This window comes from Meles meles, chromosome 17, assembly GCF_922984935.1.
Source record: "Meles meles chromosome 17, mMelMel3.1 paternal haplotype, whole genome shotgun sequence".
Lineage (NCBI taxonomy): Eukaryota > Metazoa > Chordata > Mammalia > Carnivora > Mustelidae > Meles > Meles meles.
Genome location: NC_060082.1, coordinates 932,767 through 955,278, shown reverse-complemented (window position 1 = coordinate 955,278; position 22,512 = coordinate 932,767). Strand labels below are relative to the sequence as shown.

At 64.7% G+C, this 22,512-nt stretch overlaps 1 protein-coding gene across 2 annotated transcripts in view; it reads left to right on the top strand.

The window, feature by feature from the left end:
• The first annotated feature begins 4,890 nt into the window (after positions 1–4,890).
• KCNN3 (potassium calcium-activated channel subfamily N member 3) overlaps positions 4,891–22,512 on the top strand; it is a 124,359-nt gene continuing 106,737 nt past the window's right edge. For both annotated transcript variants that reach the window (XR_006815485.1, XM_045982229.1), the window contains exon 1: positions 4,891–6,016. Coding sequence is in view for 1 of the 2 variants with exons in the window: in XM_045982229.1 (XP_045838185.1) it covers positions 5,144–6,016 (873 nt within the window). In the remaining variant the exon portion in view is untranslated. The remainder of the gene's footprint in view (positions 6,017–22,512) is intronic.

The following is a 22,512-nucleotide window of genomic DNA, read 5'->3' as shown; positions in this document are numbered from 1 at the left end:
TAACGAGCTGTTCGGTTCGGAGCTGTCTCTGCTCCAGCCTTCCAGGGTCTGAGGGAGGGCATCGCTGACTTTATGATCTTGTCTATCCCTGGAAGGTTAAGGATATCCTTTAAATACACAGACTTTTCTAAAAACCCACTATTATCTATCACTATATCTAAACTCTATTCGTCTACCCATCCACATGTCCATCCATCCATCCACCTGCCCGTCCACCTGTCCACATGTCCATCATCCGTCCATCCACTTATCCACCCATCCAACCCTCCATCATCCATCCCCCAACTCACCCACCTGCCCACCTGTCCACACATCCATCCATCTACAAACCCACCCACCCATCCACCCATCTATCATCCACCCACCCACCAGCTGCCCAACCACCTCTCCATCATCCGTCCATCCATCCACTTACCCACCCATCATCCGTCCATCCACCCAGCACCCATCTGTCCGTCCATCCATCCATCCATCCACTCTTCACCTATCTAGCCATCCAGTAAACCTTTAACGAATATATCCATGGCCAGGCACCTTGCTGAGTTCTGGGGATACAGAAAAAACATGAGACCCCCTTCTCTGTGCTTATAGAGTTCACAGTCTACTGGGAGAGGCAGCCACATTAACCACAAATCGTTATTTTTCTTAAACCTATTTTCGGTCAGTTCTACTAATTAATTTTTTTAATTGGAGTAACAATTTCCACAGATCACAGACTCTGGGATTTTCAGGTTAGTGATCACAGGTATGACCTCTTCTAGTTCATTCATTTTACTGATGAGGAAACTGTGGTCATTATTGGTTGTGGCAAGTACTACAACTTCCTTTTCTTTGCCTCCAAATGACCTCTCCTGGGTTTCGATCTCAGTTTAGCTCAGTTAATCTTTATTAAGCATCTATTATGGGCAAGAGCTGCCGACCCAGTGCTGGAGGAGACCTCATGCCTGTCCTCAAGAAGGTCACAGTCGAGGAGGAGAAGGACACACAAGGAGGGAACAGCCGGACCACTTGGTAAAGGCAGGGACACAGGGGAGAGCAGGGTGCGAAGATGTGGATGCAGGGGCTCGGGTCTGGATTCGAGGAGCTCAGGGAGCCCTTCTAGAAGGAGGCCCTGTGAGTCACCTCTTGAAGGGCAAACGCGATGTTTCAGATCAAGGCGTAGCGAAGGGCATGTCAGGCAGAAGGAACAGAGCTTGCTGGAGGAGTTGGAGGAAGGTGGTGTTGTTGGGGGGCGAAGAGGGAGGTGGGCAGGGGTGAAGTGGAGGGGACCGAGGGGACAAGTGGCAGCAGGCCTGGCGTGCAGCTGGAGGCCACCGCCCATCTCTCCCTCACCGGTTTGAGGAGCACCCTTGCTCCCGTTCCCCGTGCTCCCTGAGCTCGGAAGCCCCCCTGTGCCCGCTTGCCTGCATCTATATACGGACACACACCATTTACTCCTCTCTGCTCTGTTGTGCCTTACAGACACTGCTTTTTTTTCTTTAATAAATGGAAGGTTTGTGGCAAGCCTGCATCGACAAGCCTATCGGTGCTGTTTCTCCAACAGTATTTGCTCCCTCTGTGTCTCGGTGTCATGTTTTGGCCATTTTTGCAGTATTTCAAACTTCCTCATTATTCTCTTTGTTACGATGACCTGTGATCAGTGACTATGACTTGCCGAAGGCTCAGGTGATGGTTAGCACTTCTTAGCAATAAGCTCTCTTTGGGGGAGGATTTTAAGTAACCTGTACCCCCAAGGTGGGGCTTGAATGTACAACCTTAAGCTCAGGAGTTTCGTGCTCTTGCGCCTGAGCCAGCCAGGTGCCCTGCAATGGAGTATGTTCCGCTGGACGTAAATACCTTGGTTTTTCAGACATCACGCGTTTGCACACTTAAGAGACTACACTATCGTGTAGACATAACTTTTATGTGCCCTGGGGATCCAAGAATCCTCTTTGACTTGCTTTTTTGCAACGCTCGCTTATTGCCGTGGTCTGGGACGGAGCCCATGACGTCTCTTGAGGGGGTCCTGGAGACCAAAGCGGCCTAAAGTGTTTGAAGGAAGAGCCCATTGCTCAAGGTGTGGCTCAAGACCCCCCGCCCCCCGAAGTCGCTGCTGCTGCCCTCCTGCCTTCGGGGAACTCTGCTGTCCGGGCCACACTGCGGGGTCTCCGCTGTGGTTACCGTCCGGTGGAGGGTAGCTCACCTCCGTCGTGAGCCCACAAGCCCCCAAGGGCCGACGACGTGAGTCGTATGGTACAGCTTTGTTTCATAAATATCAGTAAGACTGAATACTACTGATAAGGATTTCAGGACGGATGGAAAGTGCTGGAGTCTTCGGGTTGGACAGACCTGAATTGGAGCCCAGCTCCGCCACGAATTCCTAGTTAGTAACTGTAGGCAAGTTTTAAAACCTGCCTAATGCCTCCGTATGCTCATCTGTAAAGTGGCTGATGGCTCCACCTCTTGGGTTCTGAAGACATGGTTACGGCCGGGGGCTTGGGGCGGTGCTGGGGCTTCCCGACCAGGAGGGTTTGGACAGGCAGCGTGGACAGCAGAGAAGAGTTGGCCAGGACGGAAGACCTGATGTGGTCAGTCCCCGGGGCTGAGCCGCCCCCCGTGCGGTCTGGTGCGATGGCCCGCTCATGTGGACCTGCATTGAATCCTCCACACCCGGTGACAGGGACTCTCATTTTCTCAAGCAGGACGCCGAGGATTAGGAGGGTGTTAGCCTGCCTGTGATCCCGTGGCCACGATGTGGCAGCGAGGACTCCAGCCCGGGCCCTCAGGCTCTGCTCTCCCCAGTCCACCAGGGCGGCTGCGCGGATGGCTTCTGTGTCTCAGCGCCCAGCTCCGGCCCATTTCCCGATGTGTCTGCCATCCATCGTTGGCTCTGACAGTTTGGCGCCCCCCCCCCCCCCGGCTGTCCCCCACCCCGTGACAGCAGGACACACTCTCACAGTCCCTGTTTGGATCCAAGAGGCACATCCTGTAGAGCCAGAGGCAGGAGGCTGGCCCAGAAAGGTCAGCTGAGGCAGGAGGCAGGTCACGGGGTGGAGTGGGCTCAGAAGTGCCCAGACCTGGAGTCTGTCTCTGAAAATTGATTTTTTTCACAGCCCAGATGCTGTATCTGGGACTGAGAACCAATACTAACAGCATGTTCTGTTACTAACAACATAGTAATGGTAATTTATTAGGAAATCATTAAGCCTAAGTGTGTGATTTGGAGCCTTGAACTGAACTGTTTGGGCGTGGGGGGAGGGGAGGGGGGGCAGGGCATTCTGGAGGGCGGGTGGGCTCTGGAGGGCCTGCACCGCGGGGAAGACAGGGTAGGCGGCAAACTTGCCTCTGACCCTGGCTTGATGACTGGAGGGGCAGTAGGGGTGCGCGCGGGGGGGGGGGGGGGGGGGCATCTCGCTGGCAATGATAACAGCAATGAGGGTCATTGTGTGTGATTGTGACTATTCAGGCTTCTGGGGCTGTGACTTAGAGTACAAGTAATATTTAGTTCCTAGTCATCGGGGCCACTAGGGGCCTGGAGAAGTGAGCCCCGCATGATGGGGTTCTCTGGGCCCATTTGTGGGAGCTCCGCCCACTTGCTGCTCGCTGTTCCAGGGAGCGGTTCTAGCGACCCGCTGTGCGTGTGTGTGTGCGGGTGCGTGTACAGGGGCTCGTGGGTCAAGGCGAGTATACCTACGGACATGTGCGCCTCTGTGTGCGCGGGCCACTCTCCGACTCTTCCCCCTTCCCAGGCAGGGAAGCCGCCGGACAGAGTCATTCCCCCTCCTAAAACCCCAGGTGTGCCTGGGGAATCCCGTAATGACCCCTTCCGGGCTGATCCCTGAGTCTGCGGCGGTTCGAAGTGGAAATGAGTTGTTCACCTGGTCCCATGTCTTCGGAACTCCCTTTGCACACAGCGGGCGCTCAATAAATTCTCGGTGATGGCCCCGAGCCCGGGAAGCCGGCCGCTGTCCCCAGCTCTGACTCTCAGAGCCCCGCGGCGGGCAGGTGGGGGAACTTCGGGCCTGACCCTCTGCTGACCCCAGGCCCCAGGCGCCGGCCCCTCCGCCGGGCCTGCTTCGCGAGGCCGGTTCTTCGCGCTCGGCCGGCTCGGTGCTCCCGCAGCATCGCCATCGCCGGGGCCGCTCCCGGAGCGCGCGTCGCGGCGGGGGGGCCTGGGAGAGGGACGGGAGCGGCGCGCCCGCCGGGGCCGAAGCCCAGCACCGCCCGTTCCCCGCGGGGCACGGCTGCCAGGCGACCCCTCCGTGCTCGCGTGACTCTCCCTTCGGCTCGCGCGCGTGGAAGGAGGATGACATCACTCGCGCGGGGCGGACGCGACGGCCGGGAGCGACCAAGGGGCGCCCTGCGCGCTCACTGCGGCGTCCCGAAGCCGAGCGCCCGCCCCTGCGGCCGGGACGCCGACCCCGGAGTAGCCGCTCGGCGCGTCTGCGCCCCGGGTGCGCGCTGGGAGCGCGAGGCCCAGCCCCGGGCGCTCGGGTCCACCTGCCGCGCCCGCCGCGCGCCTTCCCGCCGGCCGCCCCCGCTCAGGGCGCGCCGCTCCCCCCGTCGCGAGGCCCCGCGCCGCCTCCCAGCGCCCCGCGGGCGCGCACGTCCCTGTCGCCGCGGCCCGCGGGCTCTGGCCGCACCTGTCGCAGGAAGAAGGGCCGGCCCGGGGCGGGGGCGGCGGCGGAAACTACAGCTCCCAGCCCTCGCTGCGCGGCCCGGGGAGGGGGCAGCGGGCGGCAGGCCCCGCCTCCGGGGAGGGGCCCGCGCGGGGGCGGAGCCAGGAGGCGGGCGGGGGGGGCGCGGGCCGAGCCAATGAGCGCCGCGGCCACGAAGTGGGCTTGGCTTCCGAGCCCCGCCGGCCGCAGGAGGGGAGCAAAGCTGTTGAGCCCGCGAGGAGTGAGGCTGAGCTGGCCCTGCGCGCTCCCCGAGGGCCACCTCCGGAGCCGGAGTTCCTTCTCCGCTGCTTCCCGCTCCAGGCCCCTCCTGCCCCGTGCAATGCATCCTTGAGTGGCGGCGTCTGGACCCCAGGCCGCCCCAGAGGACCGAAGCCAAGGAAAGAAGACGGGGGCTTGGGTGCCCGGCTTTCTCTGAGGCCGTCTTCGGAGCGAGGGTGGCTTTGGGGTGGGGGCTTGTGCTGCAGGGAATCCAGCCCGGCCCCGAGATGGACACTTCTGGGCACTTCCATGACTCGGGGGTGGGGGACCTGGATGAAGACCCCAAGTGTCCCTGTCCATCGTCCGGGGACGAGCAGCAGCCGCCGCAGCCGGCAGCAGCCCCCCAGCCGCCCCCCGGACCCCTGGCGCCGCCTCAGCCCGCTCAGCTCCAGCAGCCGCCGCCGCCACCAACACATCCCTTGTCTCTGCTCGCCCAACTCCAGAGCCAGCCCGTCCAGCCCGGCCTGCTGCACTCCTCTCCCACGACGCTCAGGGGCCCCCCTTCGGCCAACTCCACCGCCGTCCTCCACCCTTCCTCCAGGCAGGGCAGCCAGCTCAATCTCAATGACCACTTGCTTGGCCACTCTCCAAGCTCCACAGCCACAAGTGGGCCTGCTGGAGGCGGCCGGCACCGGCAGGCCAGCCCCCTGGTGCACCGGCGGGACAGCAACCCCTTCACGGAGATCGCCATGAGCTCCTGCAAGTACAGTGGTGGGGTCATGAAGCCCCTCAGCCGGCTCAGCGCCTCCCGGAGGAACCTCATCGAGGCCGAGCCCGAAGGCCAGCCCCTCCAGCTTTTCAGCCCCAGCAACCCCCCCGAGATCATCATCTCCTCCCGGGAGGACAACCATGCCCACCAGACCCTGCTCCACCAGCCCAACGCCACCCACAACCACCAGCACGCCGGCACCACCCCCAGCAGCGCCACCTTCCCCAAAGCCAACAAGCGGAAAACCCAGAACATTGGCTATAAGCTGGGACACAGGAGGGCCCTGTTTGAAAAGAGGAAGCGGCTCAGTGACTATGCTCTGATTTTTGGGATGTTTGGAATTGTTGTTATGGTGATAGAGACCGAGCTCTCTTGGGGTTTGTACTCAAAGGTAGGGGCTGCGATTTCTCTTTATACCTTGAACAAAAGGGATATGTAGGTAGCAACAGAGAGAGGAGAGAGAGCGAGATTGATGGAGGGGAGAGGCGGTGGTGGGAGAGGCGTTTGCTCAATTACATGGAACACTCGAACTTCCCATGGCTTTCCCTCTGGATCCCGGGAGAATTCATTCCTCGCTTTCTTGGGGGGGCACCCCGTACACTGTGTGTTGCAGGCTGTGTTAGGGAGGAGGAAAGATTCCCTTCTGAGACGTCGCTTTCCTCCCGGTTCACGCGTACCAGAGCGGAGCCCAGCGGCTTAACGCACCAATTAATTACCCTCTGCCTTGATGTGCCTGCCAGTTCCTGCGACTTCCCTCCTCTGCTCCCCGCCCTGCTCCACTCCATTTTCCTGAGGATAGAAGAGAAATAGATGTCTGGGTGGGGGGTGGGGACTCGATCCTCTCCCTTCTCGCTCTGGCTTCTCCCTCTCTTCCCAAGTTTCTGTTTTCCCCCTTGTCCCTGACAGACTTCGGGCTAGATGGCAGAGCCCCGGTGACCCAGGTCCCTTGGGGGCTGGGGTGAAAACGGGCAGAAGGACCCCCACAGTCTTTTCCCTCAGGAAAGAGCCCTCAGCAGAGGCCGTTGCCTGTAAACAGCCGGCAGACCGGCTACAGGTGTCCCCAGCAGAGCAGGTGGGCGCCGCCTTGGCCTTGGCCCGGGGGAGCGCCTCTCCTTCCTATGGACTGATGGGTCTTCCCCACACCCCGGGATCAGTAAGGCGGAGTGTGTGCACACCCGGCCGAGGCAGGCGGCTCAGGAACCACGGCCTCCAGGGGCGTGGGGGATGGAGGCAGGTGGGTTTCCGCCAGGGCTCTGCCTGGTGGGGGCCCTGGTGTGCCGGCAGGCCAGAGGGCTGGGGCGCCGGGCACTCAGCGGGCAAGCGGATCTCTTCCCGCTCTCCCCTCACCCCGGGTCTGTTGTGGGGGAGGGCGTGTGTGCGTGCTTGCTTGTCCCTTGGATTTCTCTTATTGGTCATTTGGGCAGGGGGAGGCTGGGAGGGTTCAGCTGTCGGAGGTTTCAAACAGCTCGTTTCGGGCGCAGCTGCTGCGGGATTGCCACATTCCTTGCTGAAGCCGCAGAACCTGGGAGGCGCCGATCCGATTTCCCTCCTTCCCGGCCTCTCTCTCCCGCAGGCACGGGCAGACCCGTCAGGCCACCTGAGTAGCCAGCACCAAGGCATCCTCGCACGCGGAGGGTCCCCCAGGGATGCGCTGCTGGGGAGGGGGCTGCCCCAGTGGAGGGCGGCCCTGGAAGCTGCCTGCATCCGAATAGTGCACGGCTCGGAGCCCCTCGGAGAGCAGGAGTGAGTGGGGCTTCCCCGGGAATAGCAGCTCACTTAGTCATCCCGGGGCGAGCCTCTGAGCCTGCTGCTCTCTCTCGGGGCGGCCTCTCCGGCAGGTGCTTGGGAGGGGGCGGGGAGGGGCACCGTCCTCGGCACAGCCCTGCCTACCCCCAGCTCCCCATGGGGCCAGGAGCCCTCCCCAAGGGCCACTGACGAAGGCCCGAGGGCAAGGGGGTGAGGGCAAGGGGCGAGACCAGCCTCCCAGCCACCCCCGTGTGCTCAGAGCTTTTAAGGGAACGGCTTTCGGTGTGGGGTACGTCAGTCTTCATGCCATGGGGGGTTTGCTGCCGGCAGGGGCGGGTCTGGAGCGGGCGCCTCCCTGAGCGAGTACTCGGGGGAAGGGCCTTACCCAGAGCCGGGGAAACCAGACTCTGGTGCGAAGGAAGGGGGAGGCAGGCCCTCGGGGCTGGGCCTCTCCCGGTTCTGATCTGCTGACCCTCGCGGCCGCGTGCGGGGCTGGGACTGTTCGCCCCAGCTGTGTGCCCTGAGACAGTGCGGGTTGTGAGCAGCAGCGCTCATGGGAACCTACTGCCTTGCTCCCCAGACTTCCCATCTGCCCCTCTGTGCACCGAGTCAGTCTGGGACACGCGTTTTCCGGGTGCCCCGCGGGTCAGGCCGCACGGACCCCGGACGCGTACGGCGGCGGTGACCCTCGGCGCTCCCAGTCACCAACAGGGTCTTTGTAAAGAGCCCGGGTGATGTCTGGGTCCCAGCCTGCTGCTCCCAGAGCTGGGATCTTGGACGAGCCACAGGGTAACTTCTGCGAGCCCGTCTCCCCAGCTGTCAGCGGGGACGGCTCCCACACGGGCCTGTTGTCAGTGTTATTAATAGTGGCGACGAGGGGAGAGTCTTTTGGCCCAGCTCTGGCTGCAGAGCTCGGTCTCCACAGGCTGGGAGCTCACCCTTGGCCATGGCGTGAGAAGTTGTGTCCTGTCAGGGAGAAGGTGTGAGAAGGGGCGAGGTCTTCTGCCTGCAAATGGCTCTAATCATGGCTCTGTTGTGGGGACAGTGCGTCTGTCCCCTGCCTCCCCGGCCTGGCACACGCGCCACGTGGCCCCAGGGCTCGGGTCAGGACAGAGGCCTCGCGGCTGTCTGGCGGCCCCAGGGCTGGGCTGGGCCGCTGTGTCTCGAGCCGGAGAGCTCTGGGCATCTGTGGGCTTTCCCGACCAGTGTGGCCGTCACACCGAGGGTGGCGCGTCCCACTCAGAGGCCCTCGGGAGAGGGACACGCGTCTTCACCGAGCGATGGGAGGCCGCTGGCCTGCGTGGGAGCTGCTGCTTGCCGGGGCTCTCTGTTTCCTTCCTCGGGGCTGCGTCTCCGGCCCATGTCGGCTGCCGGGAGGAATCTGCCCCTTGAGAAGGAGCAGGGCCTGCCCTGAGTTTGTTCCGAGTTCGTGGGGAGGGGGGCCCCATGCGAGGAGGCGAACTGTCCTCAGTTCCCTTCTCGCAAGCCCCAGCTGACGGCGGGGCGCGGGCCAGGCCCAGAGATCCTGCCAGGAACTCTGAGTGATGTGGGCTCTGGTGCGTCTGTGCCAGTCGGAATTCAGGCACCGCGTCTTCGGGGAGTCCTGCTTGGCGTCCTGTGACCTTCCCAAGCCGGCAGGAGGCCTCGAACTGCCTGCTGTGTCTGTCCGCTAGTTGGAGGGAGAGCCGGGCCCTCTCCTCCCCGGGCTGTGGACCCCCTGCCCCAGCCTGCCACCTCGCCGTGGCTCGCCTGTGCCTCTGTCCAGCTGGCAAGTCCCGGGGGGCCTGGTTCTCAGGGACGTCTGGGCTCAGGCTGTGCGGCCACCTCAGGGGAGGCCAGGAAATGCTGGTACAGCGAGGCAGCTTGCCGTGTCCCCTGTTCCTGTCCAACCCCCAACCACCCCCGGGCTCGCCATCCAACTGGGTCTCACCTCCTGGGCCGAGCGGTCCTCTGCCTGGTCCAGCTGCTGGGCTTGCCCGGGCCGTGGGTGGGGGTGGGGCAGTGGGACCGTGCTCCCCAGGCTGCCCTGTCCCTCAGCCCCCATGCCTGGCTCCCTGTCCTTCCGCACAACACCTTGGGCCCCCCGGCCCCCGGGAAAGGGCAAGTCCCTCTGCATGCCCAGGGGAACTAGGTCTCCTGGCCATTTACTGCTCAAGGAAAGTGGGGTGCCTTAGGGCCAACAGGTTGTGTGTCTTTGCTGACCTCGCAGAGGTCAGGGAGTCCACACTCAGTCTCTAGCCAGGATGACTGAGTAGGTTTGCAGGTCCCAGTCTCTGAGCCCCCGCCTTCCCCGGCCACGTGTTCGGCTCCCCAAAGACCTTGTGTGCCGAGGGGCAGAGCAGCAGGCCGGCTTGGCTGGGAGGACGGCCTACACCTGCCAGACCCAGGAGCCCCCTTGGGATAGGCGGGTGGCTGTCAGGGCACCCTGGCGTTTGGGAGGAGACGCCTCTGTGGTCTCAGGAGCGTCGGCATCTGAAGGGGATCCCAGACCCGATCCCCACCCCGAGTGGCGGCCTGCAGGACAGGGCTGCGGGAGGTGGGAGGGTCTGAGCCCCGGCACAGGTTTTCCTCTGAGGTCACGCTGACTGTGTCTGCCCGGGGAGGGCCGTCACAGCTCTGAGAATATGGAAACGAGGTTCTGCCCCCGCCCAGGGTGGTGGCGACTGTTTACAGCCGTTGTGGCAGTCCCACTAATGAGTCAAACGTCTGTGACCCCAGCGGGGACCACAGCAGCGCGCGCCTGTCCGCGGCGCATCGTGGTGCCGTCTGGAGCCGTCCGGGCTCCACAGGTCCTGTGCGCGGCAAGCCGTGCCTCATGTCCCCGGCGGCCCTGGGGTCACTACGGACAGCGGCAGGCAGAAAGCAGGGCTGCAGAGTGGGGTGTGGTCTGCGCCAGGGGCCCCTGGGTGGGGGATGGTTCTAGAGCCAGAGCGTTGGGCGGAGGAACGAGGCAGTACTTCGGGGCCCCGGAGAGCCCAGGTTTCCAGCGCCTGCTTGTCTCCCTGTCCCCAGCCCTGCCATGGATCTCGGTGGGGGATTCGAGTGAGGGACTGCCACAGGCTTCTTGTCCCCGCGGCTGGAGTTTACCTCTTCATCCTCAAGGCCCAGTTTCCTCCTTCCCTGGCACGAGGCTGTGTTTGGCTCTGTTAGCGACAGTCAGTGCTCAAGAAAGGCCTGTCTGCTTCCCCTCTTGCTTCCGACTCGCTATGCGGCCGTTGTCAGGACCCTTGGCCTCTCTGGGCCTCTGTTTCTTGGACTCGAGAATGAGGGCAGGGTTCTCCCCCCCCCATTCCAGCACTTTCTGGTCTCATGACACGTGCGTTTGCTCTGCTGCAAAGACCACAGCCCACGGTCCTCAACTTCTGTCGTCGGGGGCCGGGTTTGCTCCCCGGTGCACCCCTCCAGGCTGACCTCAGCGTCTGCTGGTGGCGTTGGGCGTGCTGAGGAACAAGGCAGCACTTCGGGGCCCTGGAGAGGCTCCCTGTGGACTGCGGGTGGTCCCCTCGGATTAACTGGACAGAGTGGAGGGAAGGGGGCTGGAGCCATCCGTTCTGGGGGCAGGGCACAGGGCGGGGATGGAGGACAGGGACGCACGGGGATTTCCTGGGGCCAGGGCACCGGGCGACTTAGCACGTCCCGGACACCTGCAGTTTGCGGGAGCTCAGCGTCCGCACTGACGACCTGAGGCTCTTTCCTCCCAGCTGACGGCACCAGCAGAGCCCTGCTAGCGTGGCGGTCAAGGGCTTGGGCTCTGGGTTGGAGTTCGGACTCGGCGGCCTCTGATGGGTCTCCAGGGAGTTTCCTGAATTTGAAGCCCATCTCTCCCGTGTCTGGAGGGACTCCCAGCCCCTGCTTGTCGGTCGTGCCTGGCACGGAATCAGGCACACCTTGAGCCCTGACCCTTGCGACTGCTGCATTGACGAGCCTGGTGCCTAGAAGCTGCTCCTGTGAACCCGCAGGCTCCTGGAGGGCACGAGAGTGGGCAGGGCACCCATCACCCTCCGCACCATTAGCCGCAGACGAGGGCTCTGGAGGAGGCGAGCAGGTGCGGCCTGTGCCCCCTTCTCGTCCTTGGGTGACAGGCCACCCGTCGCGTTTCTGGATGGGTCCCCGGGGTGCATCTGCACAAGCGAGGGGAGGCAGGATGTTCCCCGGAGGGCGGGGCTGCCGTGGTGGCCTGGCCTGGGCTTCTGGAGCCTTCCTGCCTCAGGGGACCCAGTTGTCCTAAGCCACAGGCAGCAATCCGTGGCCCGGGCACAGCTAATTGGGTGTGTCCGCGCAAACGGGACAGGTGGAGAGAACAAAAATAAGGCCATGGAGTCAGGCCAGAGCCTCAGAGTCTGGGAGGAAGGTCAGGGGGACGCACGATGACCGAGCAGAACGAGGCGGTGTGCGTGGACGGCCGTGGGGAGGGCGGGGGGGCACCAGGAAGTCGTCCTGGCACAGCAGCGGGGCCGAGGAGACGTGGGGCTTCCTCGTGGGGCTCAAGACCACAGGCTTTCGGGGGACTCGGGACAGGGAGCGCGGGGCTGCGGGGCGAGAGGCTTCTTTTCCGGCTCCCGGCTGCGGGCCGCTGCTGGCTCCCCACGCCGGGCATGCGAGGGCGCCAAGAGCCGCCCGGTGGGGGGGACACGCCGGGGGTCAGGGCCTGCCCTGTGCGGGGGACAGTTTTTGGTTTTTCTTCCCTTCCACGAGGGCCGCCTGGCCGCGAGGTAATGGGAGTTGGACTCGGAGCCGAGCCGTGGGGGCCCTGGATGCGCGCCACGCGGACGGCGTGTGAGATGATCCGCAGATTGGCATCTGCTACGTTTGAGTCAGCTCGGCGGGCGTTTTCCGAGGGACAGGCGTGGCGTCAGTGTCCGACGGGCAGCAGAGCTGTGCTCAAGGCCCCTCCCGACGGCTGAACCCCCGCCGCGCACCCCCAGGAGCGCGCGGCCCGGCCTGCCAGCTGCGTCTCCGGGAGCCGTGGTTTGCCGTTGGGCACTTACCGACGGGGAAACCCGCGGAAGTGGGGGCCTGCCAGGGGCAGGGGAAGGAGCCCCCTGGGTAGTGGGGGTCTGGTTTGACCCAGCCCCTCACCGCTGGGGGCCCTTAGGCCGGTGACGCCGGGTCCCCAAGCCTCGCTTTCCGGCTTGTGCGCGGAGGGAGTGGCCTTCAGCAGCCCGGCGAGGACGATGGGGGCTCGTGGCTCCGGTGGCCACACGTCCCAGCTGCTGCCGAGCGGAGGCCTTCTAGCACCTTTGCCAGACTTGGCACCTGCTGGCGTCTGCACGGGGATTTTGCAGAGCTTTTCTCCTTTCCCGATGTTAACAGAGCCCTTTCCTGTCTCTTCTGGCTCCCCTGGGGTTGGGTGCTGGCTTGCTGGGCTGGGGGTCCCGTGCGTGGGCGCGTGTGGGAGCGACAGGAACCGCTGACTTCGGCGAAGTTGCCTTCCCGCAGGATGAGGGCTGGGCTGAGCATGTCACTGTGGGTCAGGCTCAGGGCTGATGGGCTGTGGCCTGAGGCGCAGCTGGGGGCGTACCTGGCCAGGTGTGGCATGAGCCTCTAAGCTGGGCGGCAGGTGTGAGGAAGGCAGGGCAGGCCGTGCTCTTTACAGGATCTCAAGCCCAGAGAGGTGACTTGTCCAAGGCCACTCAGCATCGCGAGGGACAAGGGTGCAGGGAGTCTAAGCCGTAGTCCTGCCAAACTCCTGCAGGTGGCCGGCCCTGCTCATGGTTCCAGAACTGCAAAGGTCTGTGCCATTGTGAACTTGGTCAGCGTCAGGTCTCGTCACTGAGGTGGGCGGCTGTCTGCCGCCTCTTCCTGAAACAGCTCAGGCTCTCGACAGAGGCCTGGGGTCCGACCCTGACTGTGTACGATTTAGCCGAGTGCCCTTGGGCTGTGGCCTCTTTGTCTGAAAAGTGGGATCATCATTCCTTCTGCCGAGGGGGGCAGTGGGGGACCCAGCATGGCATGGACCTGGCCCTGGGGGCTCCTTGGCCCACACGGGTCTCCAAGGCTCGGCTTTTCTTCCCAGAGCCCATTGGCCATGGGATTCCAGGGGACCCTTCAGCTGGTCCCCTGACTCTGGTCCCCTCCCTGCCCGCTCCGGGCTTGACCGGGTGTCTGCGCTGCCCGGATGCCTCCCCTGCCGTTGAGGGTCTAGTGGTGCCGTCTGGGCGGCCGGTGTTGGGCACAGGAAACCAGGCCGGGCCGCGCTGTCGGAGGGTGAGAGGAGGATCCCCCGGAGAGAGAGGGCTTGGGTGGGGCCAGGAGCCGCCGCAGGGTGGAGTGGGCTGGGTCGGGTCTGATGCCCCGGCCTCAGCAGCTCGGGAGAACACGTTGCTCTCATAGAATAGAAAGACTTCACCCTAAAAACGGCTCCACGTGCGTCCCATTCCAGAGGGAGAACAAGGACAGAGCGGGGAGGGGAGGGACGCACTGAGACTCCTCCGTACGCCTGGTCTCCTCGGTCCCCACAATGGTCGCCGATTGACAGGCAACCCAGCTGAGGTCAGGGAACTTGCCCAGAGCCACAGCCAAGAAGGAGCCGACCCGGGAGTGCCCTCGGTGCCTGTGCCCCGTGTGGCCGCTTCCTGGCCTCGGTCCTTTCAAGCCCCAAAGCCATTTTTCTCCTCCAGGCGTCCACCCCGCCCACAGCAACCCTATTACCCTGTCCCCTTCCTGGCCCTACCAGCCTCACCGAGAGCCTCGGTGGGCAACCGGAGCTCAGGGGAGGGAGGGCCGTCGGCTGACGGGTTTGTTGACGCTCCGGGAACCCCGGGGTGTTGGAGCGCGGGCTGGGCTCCGGGGCTGAGGTCCCCCACGGGGGAGGTTAACAGGTACCAGGTGTCCTGCTTGGCTTTGGGGTCCAACACTCGCTGAGGCCTGGCTCGCAGGCTGGTTGGGGAGGGTGTCCGTGTTCTAAGGGACAGAAGCAGGTGCATGCGGCCTGGATCTGACCCCCAGCCTGAGGCTCGGTCTCCCACGTGGCCTGTCCCCCGTGGCCCCCACCTCCCTCCTCGTCTGTCATCCACCTGCGACCGTCTCCCAGCTGGCTCTGCGGCTCCCACTCCCCGGGAGAGCCTGGCCTCGGGGGAGCACAGCAGATCTGGCTTTGAACCTGCGTCTGTCACTTGCGCGTGCGTGGCGGGGGGCGAGTGGCCTTCATGCTTCTCTTCTGTCTCCTTGGGGGTTAACCGCAGCCCCACGTCTTGGGCATGTGGGGGTTCAACGGGACAGCAGCATGGGCAGAGCACGTGACCTCGTTGCCGGCCCAGGCTGAGCACCAGCAGAGAAGCGGGTGCCGACGAAGGCCCTGGGCTGGGTTTGGGACGCCTGGCTTCTGGCCTCAGTTTTGTCGTCTGGAAGATGGGAGAAGTGAGGTTGTGTACGGAACGGCTCCTCCAGGAGGGAGGTGAAGGCCAGATGGGGTCAGGAAATGAGTGGGGGGGATGGCAGGGCGAGGTTTAGCCCCCGGTCCCGGGAGCAAAGCCTGTCAGGTCATTGTGGCTAAGTGGGTTTTGTCACTCTCGGGAAACAGCTGAGAGAGACAGGCCCTTCTGGCCTCCCTCCCTCCCCACTGCCTGCTTCCCTTGGCTTGAGGCCTGCTCCCTCCCGAGCTCTCCTAGCAGCAGGGATTTAATTACTATAATGTACGTAGCCATGGCTTGAGGCCTTTTGGTGGAAGGGAAACAGATTTGTCTTCTCACTGGGAGAATAAAAATCGATGGGAAGGAGAGGAAATGTACCTTCCCCTATGGTGCCCACGGCGGCTTTCCTGGGGGTGTGGGGCAGGGCCGTGTCTGAGGCAAGGACCTTGCCTTCCCTGGTGAGACTGCACCGGCTGCCTCTGTTTCCCCAGTGAGGCCGGTAGCAGCCCTACCTGCACCCGCTGTGTGCCCGCGCTCCCCAGAGAAACCTCCAGCTACCGTTTGTCGAATGTCTAGCGTGTGCCCGTTCCCCTGCAGGGATGGTGGAAAAAACCACAGCCAACGGAAGCCATGGCCTCCGGGAGCACCCGGGTCGTGGCTAAAACGGATGCTGAACTCTGACACAGGCGCCCTGCTGGGAGGTGTTGAACGCAATCAAGGGAAGCAAAGCTGGAGGGGAAGGCACGGGAGAGTCGGGATTCTGAGCCAGTGCCCGGGGAAGGCCTCCCCCAGGGGACATCTGAGCAAGGGTCTTCTGGAGGTGAGGGAGGAGGAAGGAGGGCCGGGAAGGCTGGGTGGGCTGGCTGCCCGCTAGCCGGCGCAGCTTCTCCCTTGCGGACGGGATGCCCGGCGCCCGGCGCTGCCCAGGAGCCCTGTTCACGTGGAATGGAAGACACGGGAGGTTCCTGTCCGCGCTGTTTCGTACTGAACCCAGTGTTGTGGAGAGACCACCGTTGCAGCGCGCCATCAGCGGAGGGGATTGTGCACGCTTCGCGCTCCGTGTGTCGTCGGAGTCTTTGAAGTCCAGCGTGTGCCTCGCAGTGCCGCCTGCCGTCGGACCCTGACCGACCGTGGAATCCCAGATCCGTAATGGGGCTCAGAACTGACAGTGAGAGAAGCGACTCACACGCCCAAGCTGTTGCAAGTATGTCTAAACGTTTCCCGATAAAAAAATGGGCTTCCTGTTTTTAGAAAGGATTTATTTTAGAGAGAGAAGGAACGTGAGTGGGGAAGGGACAGAGAGAATCCCAAGCAGACTCCGCACAGAGCCCGAGGTCGCGACCTGAGCCACAACAAGAGTCAGGTACTGAACCGACTGGCGCCGTGGGTCCTACTATCAATACTTTCTTAGAGTTTATTTATTTATTTGAGAGAGAGCTCGCGAGCAAGGGCAAAAGGCAGAGGGAGAGAGAGAAGCAGACTCCCCACTGAGCAGGGAGCCCGATGTGGGGCTCGATCCCAGGACCCTGAGGTCACGACCTGAGCCGAAGGCAAAGGCTCAACCCACTGAGCCCCCCAGGCGCCCCACCAACTATCGATTTTTAAATGTCAGTGCTAGAAATGAAACATATTTTAAATCCTATTGTAGTAGCTGCGTGGCACGGCCCAGTGGTCACATGGCCAAGGTCCACTGTGTTGGACAGTGAGGTCTCAAGGCTGCGAGGGTCTGCGGGGCCGACTCCCCAAGGGACGAGGGCCTGGGGGGTGCATGGCGGCGGGGACGCTACAGGCTCCATGGCATGAGATGAGGCACATGGAGGGCCTCTCAGTAGCATCACGAGGTCTGACTCACATTTTAACCCTCTGGCTGCCGAGGTGGGAACAGACAAGGGGGGGGAAAAAGGAGCCCCAGTCCAGCGGCCGGCGAGGGCCATGGTGCCTGGCAGGCGGGCACGGGCTGACGGTGAGGTGTGCCGGGACCCTTGTAGTCCCGGGGTGGGGGTCATCCCCGGCCGGCTGTGGGCTGCTCTGGTGCTGGGAGGGGGGCGGAGAAAGGGGAGCCGGAAGGTCACCCAGCAAATGCAAGGATGGAGTCTCCGTGAACCGCGTGGAGGCCAGGGGAGAAGCGGTTTTGGAGGGAAGATGGGATTTGGAAGATTCTGGGCTTGGACTGAGGTTGAGGTGTGTCGGTGGGTAGCACGTGCCCCAGAGACAGTGGGAGGTCAGAGGACAGGGCCTGGGGCGGGGGCTCTGTCTGGGTCCCTGCCATGACGGCTGGCTCCCTGCCCATTCCCGAAACCCATCTGTGGCACCCCGGGCCGTGTTTAAAAAAATTCACCTACGTTCCCTCCAGTCCCACCACGCGCCCTCCTCGGAGGCCCCGGAGGCCGCAGGGGTCTTTCTGGGTCAGAGCCACATGTCAAGTCGTGCTTTCCTGCTCTCGGCTGACCCCGGGGCCGTCTGGCGCATCAGGAGGGTCCTCCGTGGCTGAGAGCTCCGCTGGGAGGCCTGACCTCACACGCAGTCACGGAAACAAGATGCACAGCCACGGGTGCACGTGTCTGAGTTTCCTGCGCCTCCACCGTGGGCCTGGGGCAGGGGTGAGGGGAGGCGGCGACAGCTCCTCAGGGTCGGCCTGCCCCACGCTCGCCTGCCGTCCAGCCCAGTGTCCAGGGCTCTCAGGGGCATGCGGGGAGCCGTCCCACCCGGCCTCCAACTGCCGGGAGGGGTCGGGAAGGGACCACGAGTGACCCGAAGGCCTTCTTCATCGCCCGCCGATGCTGGGCCCTGGGCCTGGAGGGTGAGGTCTAGACCGGCCGCAGGTGCTCTGTGGGGCAGACCTGGACTCTGGGCCTCACTGGCTGGGGGGCTCTGGCGGCTTGATGTTTGCGTCTGTTTGCCCTCTGGTGCGGGGCGGCTGGCGCCTGCCTTGTAGCGCTGTGAAGCCTCGTTGATGCGGGGTCACCGCTAGGGACTAGATGCTTGGTGAGCGCTGGCTCTGGGCACCTGTGCGTTCCCGTCCTTCCCTGGCCAGGCCTGCACTGCCCCAAGGGAGGGGGTGGGGCGCAGGAGGCCGGCCGCTCTGGCACAAGACAGGGAAGAGAGAACGGGGGGACCCGTCTTCCCCTCGTGACGCACAGGACCCGACTCTGGGCCTCTAGATCAGGCTTCTCAACTGGGGCAATTCTGCTTCCCCGGGGGGCGCTTGACACCGTCAGCCAGCGTCTCCGGTTGTCGTGAGTGGGCCAGGATGTTGCTAGTGGGGCGGGGCCGGGGGTGCGGCCAAGAGTCACCCCAGACGTTGCCCAGGTTGGGAGACCCTGCTTTGGGCGACACACGCTCACAGGTTCTCAGGGTGAGCGAGAACTGCTCACGTCTCATGGGGGGCAGCGCAGCTCTCTGACCCGCCACCCTGACCCGGTGCCCCCGGCCTTGCTCACGGACGGCCCTCGCGGCCATGGGCTCTGGGCCAGCACCGGGGGCCCAGGTCAAGGCTGGATGCTGCAGGGCGTTTCCTTGTTCCTAGTGTCTGCGTCTGCCTCCCTGCAGGTCGGCTGTGGTCTGTCATCGAGACCATGGTGTCTCCAGGGCCACTCAGGGCAGGAGGTGGGGGGGTGGGTGTGGGTGGGCACGGGGATGGTCACCCCAGCCCTAAGGGGACTGCTGGGGAGGGGAGCCCAGGACCCACTCCGCCCCTGCCAGGCCACACGGCCTCCTCCCAGACCCGCTGCGTCGGGCCCCGTGTTTGGGGTTTCCTTGAACCGGCGGAGCTGGTCCCCGTTCCTGCGCCAGGAGAGTGGGCGACAGAGCGGGGCGAGGGGGAGGTTTTCCTGGCAGGGGAGAGACAGCGGAGTGCGCCAGCCTGGGCTCTGCCAGGGTCCTTCTGGGTGAGCGGGCCAGGCGTCCCCAGGGGCTGCCGCAGGAAATCAGTGTTGCACACTGACGGCACAGACGGGACCCACCGTGGGGAACGGTCTCCACCCACGCACCGAGGCCCCGAGGACACGCTCCTGGGCAGACTTCTGCAGATGCCCCTTCTATGCTGGGCACCAGCCTCAGAGTTGCTGCGGGGCACGGAGGTTGGGGGGTGGTCGGCTCCCGGGGCGAGGCCTCCTGGGGCAGGCGCGGTAGCGTGTTGAGGGCACACCTGTGACTCTCGGTGTCTGGAGCTTCTCAGAGGAGGCGCGGGGCGCGCTGGGCTGTGAAGGACGGTGAGGCTGTGTGAGGCCAAGGCGGAGAGCGTTCCAAGCCGCGGGGACAGCCTGGCCGAGGCCCAGTGTGGACAGTGCCGGGTGTTCTCAGGGAGGGACAGAGGAGACAGGCTTTCCTGGAAGTGCTGGGCGCCAGGGACTGGAAAAGGGCCCGGAAGCCGGTCACGGGCCCGGAGTCGGCCTCAGGTCTGAGGGCACAGAGCGTGGCGGGAGGCGCTGGAGGAGGGCGGTGGGTAAACCACAGCAGGGGCGGCTCGTGGGACGGGGGAGCAGGGCGTCTGGCTGGACGGGGACTGGCACCGTTCGCAGAAGTGCGGGGAGGTGAGGGGTGGGCGGCTCACGTGTGGGGCTTGACATCTCCGCGCCCCGGGGAGCCAGGCTGTGTATGAGGGTCGAGGCCGGCTCTGCTTTGCTCTGCTCAGAGCCTGGGCCCTTGGAGCCCCGAGCTGCCTGCCCCCCGCCTCCCCGAGCTGCCTGCCCTGGGTCCGGGGCCCCGCCGGACGCTCAGGAGGTGGAGCGCGGCCTCTCCTGCCTGGGAGGCGTCCTGGCGTCCGGCCCCCAGAGCTGCGTGTGGGACCTGGGGTTAGGCGCCTGCACAGGGAGCTTGTGTGACCGCTTCAGGTAAGGGCACAGGTGGGCTGTCCTTCACTCAACAAATGGTCAGGAGGGGGCTTGGGGTCGATGACCTGGGCAGAGGCCTGGGTTCTCCGAAGGGCGGCATCTCCCACGCAGCAGGCACGTTGGCAGGCAGGTCCCGTGAGGCGAGGGCTGTGGTCCCCCCACGGCCGGGCGAGGGGCTCCGGGTGAATGTCCGCACGGGAATGAAGGGCGGCTGGGCTGGGAGTGGGAGGGGATCCCCGGGCCAAGGGTGGGCTGTACCGGCCATTTCCAGGATGGCTTCGGCCTTGGGGTCTGCCTCGGTGTCCCCACGTGCGTGGGCAGGGGTGAGGACGGCACTGGGTCTGTGGAGCTTCCCTCGCGGTGCCGCGGCGGGTCCAGATGGCCACAGGCGCCAGGGACGGACACTCCGCATTCACACGCCCCCGTCCGCCGTGAGGGCAGCACGCAGCAGGGCAGAGTCACCCTGAGGGCGGCCCCGGGGTGGGGGGCGCGCAGGGAGGCGGGGGTGCCAAGGGGCCCGGCACGGCGGGGGCAGGCGTGAGGGACGTTGTCTGCGCAGAGCGGGGAGAAGCAGGTACAACTGAGGAGAACGAGCACAGGTGAGTCGCCTCTGGCTCGAGCCGCGGCCACCGTCCTGAGCCCGGTCAGTGATGACCTTTGGCGTGTGGTGCGGAGGTCCTGCGGCCGCCCAGTCCCCAGAAGCTCTGAGGTCCGACCCATCGCCACGTCGGGAGGGGGACTTCCCAGGGAGCCTTCAGGACGGCAGCGCCGGGGGTCTGGGGCCTAGAGACCCCCACAGGGAAGAGGGAACAGGGCAGGATAGGTGGGAGGCATGCGGCCGTGGCTGCAGAGGCCTTGCCAGGCCCTTTGGAGGTGACAGGGAGAGGGTGTGCCCCCGCCCTGAGGGACCAGCCCTTGGGGGTCGAGAAGGAAAGCCCCCGGCCGGGGACGGCAGGCTGCCGCTTGCCCCGCGGGGAGAGATGCGGAAGACGGGCTGGACCCGCGGTTCTCCTCCTCCCATGAATGACAAGGACGCCCACGAGCATCAAAATGAGCTTTTCCAGGGTTTCACTGTGATTTAAATGGGGTTGTGGGATGCCCCGTGGCAGAGTTGTGGAAGGATTGTGAACATCTCTGTCTAGACTGGAAGGGCTCAGCAGCCCGGATGAGGGGGACAGTGGCCCCAGGACTGGCTGAGGTCCGGGGGCCCAGACGGTGAGCTTGGCCTCTTTCCCACTGGAGGCTCGAGGGCTCCGGTGCACCACGAGTTCGGGTCCGCTCTGGACTAGACACCTCCGGCCCCACGGCGCCTGAAGCAGATGCGCGCATCAGGACCGGCCTCTGGGCACCTGTGTGGATGGGCCCTGCGGGGAGAAGGGGGTGCTTGGGGCCGGGGGGCAAGCAGGCGCCTTCCAGATCGCTCCCCAGGGCAGGTGCATCCGGTCCCATCCGGAGCCCACGTGGACCCAGGCAGGTGGCTCCGTGGCTCTGGGCGCTGAGCGCTCAGGTCCTTCCTGGAGGCGCCCACGGCAGGGTTGGCGGGATGTGGGTGCCTGGACGGGGCTTCTCCAGGGTCACGTCCACTGAACAACAGGGCTAACTGCCAGAAGGGCGGTGTTGAGAAGGATTCTGAGGGGCAGTGTGAGCTTCATGGGGACAGTGCTGTGATGGACTCGTGATGTCGTCCTAGGGCATGGGGAGGGGCGCCCGTTCTCTCTGGGCCAGGCACTGCGCCCTCTCCCGCTGGCCTGCTGACCCCCAGCCACCGTTTCTGCCCAGACGACCTGCCCTGGGAGTCCCCAGGCCACCGCATCCCCGTCGCAGTGTCCGTGTGGGCCTTCCCCGGGCGCTGGGGCAAGTGCGGGCGAGAGACCCTCGCTGACTTCCCGGCTGTTCTCCGGCACCTCTGCGTGTTGCCTCCCAGGGTCTCAGCCTCTGTGGCCAAGCAGCCCCCCTTCTGCGTGTCCCTCCCGGCCCCGGGGCCCTGGCCCACCTGAGGTGGGGTGGGGGGCACGTGGGTTCCGATGCCTGGCGGGGGTGGGGGGCGGCTTCTTGTTTGGGACAAGGGCAGCGTCTGCGTGGAGGCTGCAGGGGTGAGCCCAGCCGGAGAGGGGGGCGTCCAGCTCCTGGGAAGGCCAAGTGGCCTGTCCGGCTGCGGACGGGCTGGTGTCCAGCTCAGGTCCTCACGGAGCAGATGCCGCGCCCTGGGGGCCGGGGCTCACACTGGTGTGCGGACCGCGGAGACAAAACGGAGCTCATTGCTGTCATTTGCCGACCCCCCAGCCCCCGCAGTGGCAGGCGCTGCGCGACCCCCCACAAGCCGCTCATTTCTGGCTCACGGCACTTGGCGTAGCCCCGCTGTGTAGACCGATGAGTACGGGCTTGGGCCCCCTGTCGGCTGGTGGCCAGGCCTCCTGACCTGGAGGCCTCAGCTGACACAAGCCCAGACCCTTCTCTCCAGGCAGGGGGGCTCCGAGGCTCTCGGTGGGTCTTAGGGCCGCGCGGTGAAAGCAGGTGGTGGGCGCCGTCGGTGGGATGTGTGTGAGGAGGGAGGTGTGCCCAGGAGCAAAGTCCCACGGGGAGTTAATTTTGGGAGGCCCAGGAAGGCTCATGGGGCGACCTGAATGGCGCCTGTGGGACCCAGATGCCGTGTGGTGCCTGGAAGAAGACAGTGAGGGCTGCAGGTCGGGTTGGGGAGGGCGGGGCTGATCCCAGGGGCTCGTCTCCTTGCCCCCTTCTGGGCTCCTCCCCGGCCTGGCCAGGCCCCCCCGAGGCTGGGGGTCTGTGGGTGCCCCCCCGCCCGCGTGTGGCCTCCGTTTGCCTGCAGGGGGGGGTGGTGTTCCTGGGCCCACGCAGAGCCTAGAATGGGGGCTCTGAGGTTCAGAGAGGGGACGCGATTGGCCCCAAGGCCCCCAGCCAGTGGCCAGCCGTGGGTTTCTGGTCTCAGGCCCCCCTGT